The 9,454-nt window shown below is 34.7% G+C and overlaps 1 protein-coding gene across 1 annotated transcript; it reads left to right on the forward strand.

Annotated features, from left to right (window-relative positions):
* Window positions 1–233: 233 nt before the first annotated feature.
* On the forward strand, window positions 234–9,148 carry LOC134535790 (nucleolar protein 16). Its single transcript, XM_063375067.1, has 3 exons — window positions 234–534; window positions 6,594–6,894; window positions 8,850–9,148. The coding sequence occupies exons 1-3, from the start codon at window positions 434–436 to the stop codon at window positions 8,988–8,990; spliced, it is 543 nt and encodes a 180-aa protein (XP_063231137.1). The 5' UTR covers window positions 234–433; the 3' UTR covers window positions 8,991–9,148.
* Window positions 9,149–9,454: the final 306 nt, after the last annotated feature.

Consider the following 9,454-nt stretch of genomic DNA (forward strand, 5'->3'; position numbering starts at 1 on the left):
ATATTCAATAGGAAACCCATTTGGTATTTTTGCAAAAGGTAGTCACTATTCGTCACATTTCGAAACTATTGTCACCTTTTTTAACTTTCTTAAGGGGCGGTAAATTACTTTGGACCTGATGCAAAGTTAATATTCAGTTTATTTACTTACTTAAAGAACATAATTTAATTTTTTCAAATTTAGTGGTATGCGTTTTTTTTTTTGTATATTGTCCTTTCTATCATAGAAAAGAGATTCTATTCACTTCAGATAAAGTAGTAGTTCCTACGTTAATCGACTTTAACTCCTTGCTTTTGCTATGATTTTTTCAGTTTTGTTAACTTTGCTTAGGTCATCTATGAGTAATACCCAATTATTATTTTTTGTGTGAGGGAGGAGTAATGCTCGTTGGTTGTAGATTGTGTTATGAGCACGTGTGTGTGAGAGAGGAATAATGACTAAAGTACGGAAACAAAAGCGGAAAAAGAAGTTTAGGTACAGTGTAAATAAGAAGAAATTAAAAAGTAGACGCAATAAGCTGCATAAAATAGACTGGTGAGTTGTATATTAAGAATTGCAAGTTATTTGTCATACTGGTACTCAGCTGCAATGATCGACAATTGTTAAAGAGATTTTGAATATAGTGTTATATAATCCTGATTTTTGACAACCTAGTATCCTATAAATGCCCTTTAATTCAGTAGGATTTAATTTTTTAAGTTTAGGGGACATGCAGGAACGTTAAGGTTATCTGCAGTAACAGACCCGTACTTGGTGATAGGTGCACATTGCAGGGTAGGTGGCCAGAAGAGCTGGTGATGTTGCGATTGGTCAATTTCACGAGGAGGAAAGCAGTAAGGGAAGTTTATAGTTTGAAGGGGCAGGTTATAAGGGAGGCACACGAATACAAGTACCTAGGGATAATCCAGTAATATCTTACGTCGCAGTTTTCCTTAAAATTATTAATAAAATTTCGGAAATACTTTTTTTTTTAATTGGTGACGTTCCTGTACTTTCAAAACATTGTCTTTATATTTCTTGTTTCCGAGAAATCACAGTTTATAGCTTACATTTCAATACTTGTGCATTGATGCGGCCTTTGCCGTTAGTTTTAAAGGTTCTTATGTATGGAGAATCATAGTATTAGCAAATCTAACATTCATAACATTCCGTATCAAGGCAGCATTAGTGCATGTTTTAAAATAAATATTATATATTCGTTACATAGTGAGAATGGTAATTTAGATTATGTTAGTATAGCTGTATTAAAAATACTGTAAAATATTATTGATAAATATGTAGTGTACGGATTAGCGCCAAAAAAAATCGTACAAATCTGAAATAACTTTCATTATATGCTCTTTTACATCCTCTTTTCATAACCGCCTGCGGAGATAAGAAATTCCAATTACTTTTGGAGATATCGCCGTTCTTATTTTGCAATACAAGACCTATGTAATCATTCCACCGATGCAATTTTATATTTTGCAGTGTGCGCGTGAATCTGAATGCCTAAATAACAGAAATTTTCCATTAGGTAAGGTTAGTTACATTATAAATACTTCAAATTAAACGGAAATTAAAAATAATATTAATTTTATTTTACTTGTTCTATAGTTTTAAGTATTTATAATGTAACTTACATGAACTAACAAAACGGGACAAAGGTAGATTAGGTCAGGTCAGCTACATTATAATACTTTGAAACTGAACGGACATTAAAAATAATAAAATTTATTTTAATGATTGTTTAGTTTTAAAGTATTTATAATGTAGCTGACCTAACCTAACAAACTGGAACAAAGGATTGACAGTAGGAACGAACGTAATTTTTTATGCATACAAATTTGAAACGTTAAAAACTCACCTAAGTTGGAGGCGGCCTATTGGTTCATTTGAATATTGGCCTATCACGAACTATCACGTGACATTATCCAATTAAAAAAACAATTGATACTCGTAAACAAAAAACAATGATGGAAGCCATGTGAATGTGCAGGTATAGTGATTAAAATTTAAAAATTCTATATCTCCAAAAGTAATTGGAATTTCTTATCTCCGCAGGCTGTAATGAAAAGAGGACGTAAAAGACCATATAATGAAAGTTATTTCAGATTTTAATAAATTTTTTTTTACAATAATTAAAATTTAAAAATTCGATATCTCCAAAAGTAATTGGAATTTCTTATCTCTGCAGGCGGTTATGAAAAGAGGACGTAAAAGAGCATATAATGAAAGTTATTTCAGATTTGTACGATTTTTTTTGGCGCTAATCCGTACACTACATATTTACCATATTTTTAATGGTTGCTTAGGAATTGCAACATAGCGTAGCAACCAGTTCTCACAAGTCAGTTCCGAGGCCTTAACAGTTTGCAGCATTGCACAATGAGGATTTGTTATATACAGATATTTTTTTTTTTGGGTCATAAGAATATCGATTAAGAATAACTTTGATATGAAGGATAATAATTTGTAGATAAGGGTAATGGTTCAGGGCTGTTAAGATTTGTTATTAATTACTTTGGTTAAATTTCATGGAAAGCCTTAAAATACTTATTTCCTTGAGATACTTAATTATTAATTTGAGGGTTAATTCCAGTCCATAATAATTAATTTTGATGTTTGATAATTAATTTCAGTAATTGTTTTGTTTAAAGCAGTGTAGAATGTAATTTTATAGGACATCATTTTTAAACTAAAATTTGTAATACGATATGAATTTCAACTCTGATTACTAATTTTTGAACATTGTAGTTAAATTTGTTGGGTAATTTTAAATTCTATTGGATATTGCTAGTGGAATGTTTCGAGAATAGTCTGGAAGGTACAGAAGGAAGAGCGGTCAGGCGCGACACCCTGGCGCCAGAAAGTTATTTTTCACCTTGTAAATGCGTGTTTGGGATTTACGCGTCACGTGGACGCACAGCTGTAGCGACCGTCTGGTAGGTTCTCTGGAGGCTACCACTAGCCAGCCAATCAGGGCGAGCCCTGGCATGGAGTGATGCGCCCTTCCGAATTTCCTTACATGGTCATGTTTCTGAATTCTGTACTCTGATTGGTCAGTTGGCCCACGGGGTTGCCTCCCTTGTCTTCACCTTTACAAGGGAAGGGAGTCTCATCGACCGTGTCACTTGTTGTAGTCACGACGACCAAGTCACTTGTTGCTCGATCGTCGCCGAACTCGGTCGCGTCGTCGGCAAGTCACGACACAATGGAAATTTACTAAAGGACAATTTAACGCCTAGGGGCTGGGGCCAGGCCGTATTTTTGTAACCTAAATTCTTTTATCTATGGACAATGTAACTAGAAATTTAGGCCCTAGGCGTTGTGTGATTCCGTGATCGACGTTACCTTGAGTTATGTAGTTAACCAAGGGACATTACTAAAAAAATTTTTTTGTTTTGGCAAGTGACAAGACTCCTTGACCGTCAACGGCAAGATGTATGGTGTTGTGGTATGTATTTGGACCTCATCCTATCAAAATTCAAAGACATCGTAAAAATTTGTATAAGAAAAGACAAATAACTGTGCAAGTAACGAAGTTTTCTAACTAAATTCATTTGTAAAATTGTGTACTGAGGCCATGTAATGATGACAAAAAACATTTTTTTTTTTGGAAAGAAATAAACAAAGGTAATTTAATAAACTCTTTTATTTCCAAATAACGTAGAACGCAACCATCATACTGAAAATTCCTAAGGAACATTGTTTGTCTTTGTTTGTTTTGTTTCGTTTCTATGTGTGCTTAGCTGGGCCACACATACAACGTAATAAGTTCTGAAGTTCATTGAAGGATACCGAAAATTGCAGCTCGCACAAGCAACTTTAGTTGCGGATATAAACACGCGTAAAAGATGTCAATATAATCTTTCATAGACTGAACTGACTGAGAAATTAGAGAATAGTGGAGCTACATTTAAAATACTTTAAAAAAGTGTGGACGGTTGATCAGGTTAGCTACATTAAAAATGCTGTAAAATCGTGTGAACTGTTGGTTAGGGCAGGAAAGCTACATCTTAAATTGGTAAAACTAAGCAACCATTAAAAATATGTTACAGTATTTTTAATGTAGCTAACTAACCTAACCTAATTGACCATTCACAATTTGACTAAAGTTCTCCAAAATATAAACACACAGACCCACGCGGGAAAGCAAAAATTTGCAGCGGCCACGTCAATGCACAGGTATGTAATGTAAGCTATAAATGGTCATTTCTAAGAAACCAGTAGGAATTTATCAAAGCTGTTTTCAGGGTGAATACAGGAATGTCTCTAGTGTCCGAAAAAAAATATTTTCATAAGTTTACAATTAATTTCAGGAAAAGCAGCGACTTAAGAATATTACTGGTAATCCTACAGAAACCTGGAATGGGGGAAGCAGTTTCAGAAAGTGGTGAAGAAGGGGTGGAGGGAGCTGGGTCTGTATGGGAGGACACTGAAGGGTACGGGAAGGAAGGTAAATGAGAAGGTGTACCTACTCCACGTTGATCAAGCCAGTGATGGAGTAATGAGGTGACGGTGTGGGTCCACCACCTGGTGACGGAGGTGCAAGAGCTGGAGAAGGCGGATTGTAGGGGCGATGGAAGGTGGAAAGGCTGGTAAAATTTTTTTAAGGTGATCAACGGGGAGGGGGCTAGTGAAAGATGGGAAAAAGTTTTTTTTTAAGAGGAGGATGCAGAGGGAGACACTCGTTCCTGGTGAATACAGGTTACAGGGTGAAATTAGAATGGCTTGTATGAAAAGGTGTTGGTGGGGAGAGAGGTGTGAAGGACGTATAGAAAAAAGCTTAAAGGAGAGGGAGTTTGAAGTTGGGGAAGGACTCCTTGCCACAGGTTGGAAGCCCAAATGCAAGCACATATAAATGTTCAAGAATGAGGAAAGCCTGAGAAAAGACTGCCTTAGGTTATTTTCAAGTAGAGGCTGAAAGCTCTTTAGGGGTTGGAGGACAAAAAAGTGAGAGGCACACTCTTGGTGAGGTCTGGGTGGTGAGGTATTTTTACGATAAGTTAACAATGGTGTCACCAGATTTTTTTTTCTTCTAATTTTTGCCGTTAAATCTTTGCTGGGAGGGGTAGGAAATTTGTATACTGCTATTTTTTTTTGTGAGAGATGTACTGTGAATGTCTGGAGAGGTCGTGCTTTGTCACTTCCTTCAGGTGATACACATTTGCATATGTAGCCTTGTTAGTCAGTGTGTGAATGAGGTACTGGTGGGTCATGTGTTGGGTGGTGGCTCACAAATAACATATTGATGTGAATTAAAGAGAATTTCGCGCCGCTACCTTCTATAATCAACCTTTTTCATTGTTTCAAACTGTAACTAGAATTTTTTGACCACTGTCGCAGGTATTTAGCTCACAGCAATGCTCGAGTTATCTTGCCATTGTTCCTAGGATTGAGTCGTTCTGCTTGTACCGTGAGTTCGTTTGCAACCACAAGATTTGATTGCAAACAATCTTTTAATATTCATCCTTCAGTACCTGTGAACAATCGACTTGATTGTTTTGGAATCTTTGAAGAGGTTATGTTCGTCTTGTTTGTAAATTCAACATGTATTTGTTCTCATGGTCTGAAAATGGTGCTACGATAACTTTTGAATATTCGTGAAAGATGAATAAAAAACAGTTAACATCAGTTTGTGTCCAATTGTCGACTGTAATATTTCTTTTGGAACTTTTTTTACAGCCCAATTCATTTCTGCAGTGTTCATGAAACATGTATGTCCACTCTAGACCGAATAATTTGAGTTAGGCTGGGAGGTCTGGTGTGTGACAAAGATGCTGGGGGGATTATCTAAAAATTTAATGGTGAATTTTGGTTTTGTTAATATTGTTTTATAAACTTGAAGAAATGTGTTTAGAATATTTGACTGGACATTGTTGTAATTTTTATCGCAAATCTATGCCATTAGTTGCTTCTTGGAGCGAGAGGAATGCGAAAGACAGGCCCTTTTACCAGCAAAATTCTATCCCTTGTTTTAAATCAATTATTGATTAACTGTGAAAAATGTGGAGTTTTAGTGATTATGCTAGACACTTAAACTAGAAAAAAAAATATGGTAATATTGAAGAATTAAAAGTCATTGAGGAATAAGTTTTTTTAAAAGAGCTCTGTGTTATACTTCATATATCAAGTATTGTTAGAGACATATTCACTAAACAGAAATTTAAAAAAAGAAAGCTTTTGGATATATAGTTATCTATTTGAAATAAGTAAATTCCTAATTCCAGATTTATTAGAATTCAAAAGCTAAAATAATTAATTAATAACTACAATGAAATTGATTTAGACTTGAACGCCTGGTAAAAATTCTTGCAAGCACCTGAGGGCTTTGCATTACACCTTTATGTTCAATTCTCCGCCATCTAACATTATGGTTACGCTGAAATTTCAAAGTAGTTTCATGTGCGACCGAAAGACTGCATGCCAGTTCAGGGCCTTGCGCTGAGAGTCATACAGTGCCACCCTACTAACACCCCTGACTAGACGGGCCTATGAAGTGATGATTGTAGTGAACATGTATTTTGCTCTACCTATTGATACACATTTTGTGTATGTGTTTGTCATGCAGCTTTCCCACGTTTTGCAACATCTGGGTATCCTTGTTTCAGTGAACCAATGAAGAAAGAATGGGAAACAAAGAAGTCAGTGATACAGAACTTGGAAGAAATGGGCATAGTGTATGATCCAAACACCACTTTTAAAATCCCCACCACAAAGCAACTGATGAAGCCTGTTGACGTGGATGATGTTGAAGGTAACGAAGAAGAGAACAAAGTACCCAATAAGCATCATGTGGCTGATGCTATCGAGAAGGAAGCACATGCCCCGCGAGTACGGAAATTTGAATTGCCAAACAGCCAAGTGGAGTGGCTCACCTACCTCATGGACAAGTATGGCGAAGACTACAAGGTTTGTCACAGTGCTTTTAATACATAGTCCAAATAGGCAAAATTTATATAATATTTATATAAATATATTATTGATGTATTATATAAATATAATAGAATTTGTTTACTTTACTTAGGTGCTGCATATCATATTTATTAGATATTTAGTTATGTAAATTGCCCAGTCATGTAGACAATGAAATTAACTTCTTTGTAGTGATAAGACTGTTAGTTAAATAAAAAAAAATTAATTATAATCATATTAGACTTATAAATAGATAAAGCATATGTAGGGATAAAACTTGCTACTAGACTTAATTTAGATATGGCCTGAAGGAGACATCACTTTGAACCATAAACTTGATACATATTCTTGAATTTACTGTACTGTTACGTGGTTACTGGCGTATTTTCGGAACAATATTTACTGGTAGTAAACACAAATCTGCTAACAATAGCAGTGACATTTGTTTGCGAAATTGGTGGAATAGGCAGGGATGGGGATTTCGTATCTGTTGCTTGATCTATTGTTCATTCATATTTCCACAAATTTAAGTCGAGTGAATTTATAAACAAAAATTAAATTACTCCTAATTTAAAAGATGTCTTACAATTAGCATTTTTAATCTGTATAATTTATGATAAAACATCAAGAGTTTAGTAAATACAATGTAAAAAGTCAACAGTAAGCAATAATAATACTTCACAAAAATGACACATAATGTATCTTTATTCCATGAAGTCAAGAACACTAAGGTAATGCAGGTTAGATTATTTCTAATTTTCACATTTGTGATCTTCAATCAAGAAACAGGTTTGGAAACAAAACCAAACAACTTTTTTTTTGTTTAAACCAGTTTATTTATTACGTTAATAATTTTGGTTTTCATCGTGTTCAAAAGAAAGCCATATAACATCCTGCTTTCTGCCACACATGTTGAACCAGTTTTAACATCAAAGAACTGAAGTCCAGCAAATCTTCACATCTGACTGGGACTTAACAACAGAAAGGGTATTTCCCCACAGGAAAAGGATACTCCATAGAATGGGCGTTTCCCACAGAATGGGGATTTCCTGTAGAGTAGGAATTACCTATTTAATATTTGTAATTATTTGGATAGTTTAAATGATATATTGATCAGTATATGATTTTTAGTTCTTGTAAATCACAAGAAACAGTAATGAGCAAACCGTTGATATTAGAGTGGAATTAGACCTTTCATTAAAAAGGTTAAGATATATTCTATTTAAAAATACATTATTTAAAGAAGAAAAAAAAACATTCAGTTCATAAAAACCACGTGTTTTAAACCATTGTAGTTTAAACCATAATGGTTTAAATCAGCCAACCTTGTCACAAAGTTATGATTTTTTAGGTTCTACAATAAATATGTTTAGCAGTTTGATTTCAAAAATGCCAATGAATTATCATTACTGGGATTGCATGTTATTTCGAGTTCCAGTAGAATTTATCCTCCCACAGGCACAGAGAAAATAAGGCCATGTGGCCTCAAGGCCAGCTAAGTGGCAGAAACTATACAAATTCCTGTTGATAGTGTACTGTCAAATCAAACAGCAAGTGCCAGAGAAAGAAGAAAAAATATATAACTGTTATTGTTTGTATCATGTTTGCCAGCAAGAAATATTATTTGGAGAGTACACTTTTCCTTCCATCATTCATTCCGTGGCATATGATGCCATTTGTCATTGGTTGGTCGACGTCACTTCAAAACTAACATTGAGTGAGAATTGAACATACTCTTCCAGAAAGTTTGACAAGCTAAAGTTGAGTAAGGTTCCTTCAAGTTTGGCCATTCTGGTTGCAAGGCTAGAATATTGACGTGTGCTTGATGATAAAAGATCTATTGACTGCATGGGGCCATTCACTCCACGGTTAATTTTAGGGACATGTTACCAGTATGTTTACAGTTTGACTTTATCATGTGCAAATGTTTATGCTTTTTTTTTTACCCCTAGGCCATGACACGTGATTCAAAGAACTATGAGCAACAGACGTGGAAGCAGATCAGAGCCAAGATCAACCGGTTCAAGAGCATACCAGAGCAGTATGGAAAATACCTGGAAAAAAAAGGAATTCAAAAGATGGATTGTCAATAACTTATATATGACATTTTACTTTGCAAAAATAATAAAATATTATGGTTTAATTTATTTTGATGGATAATTAAGTATGATATGTAATTCCTTATTTAGGTTACATTATTTAAACTCAAGTACAATGTAAGTTCCAAAATAAACTGTTACTGTCTATTAAATACTGCAATGTCTCTCAGATGCCAAACGGATTTTAACACATTTTTTTTATTGATACTTGAATGAATTCACAGTCATTGTGTCAGCCATATTGCGATCACACAAAGCAGTACATGTAAAATTTATAAACAAGTTGCACTTAGCCTCTTCCCTATTTTCAAAACAACAAACACATTGACTGTTCACAGGTATTGAAAGAGGCAAATTAACTTATAAGAAATTTCATACTAATGTCCCATTGTTATTCACGAACTCACAGTACTGCCAAAAGACAGTGTCCTTTGAACGACGACGAAAAACAAAGTTTA

The sequence above is a fragment of the Bacillus rossius genome, chromosome 1, assembly GCF_032445375.1.
Source record: "Bacillus rossius redtenbacheri isolate Brsri chromosome 1, Brsri_v3, whole genome shotgun sequence".
Lineage (NCBI taxonomy): Eukaryota > Metazoa > Arthropoda > Insecta > Phasmatodea > Bacillidae > Bacillus > Bacillus rossius.

Bases quoted from the DNA above. Each gene is read 5' to 3' on its own strand.
- LOC134535790 (XM_063375067.1), top strand. From the start codon at position 434: ATGACTAAAGTACGGAAACAAAAGCGGAAAAAGAAGTTTAGGTACAGT. The intron at 535-6,593 runs GTGAGTTGTATA...TCCTTGTTTCAG, and splicing joins AAGCTGCATAAAATAGACTG to TGAACCAATGAAGAAAGAAT. The intron at 6,895-8,849 runs GTTTGTCACAGT...TTTTACCCCTAG, and splicing joins AGTATGGCGAAGACTACAAG to GCCATGACACGTGATTCAAA.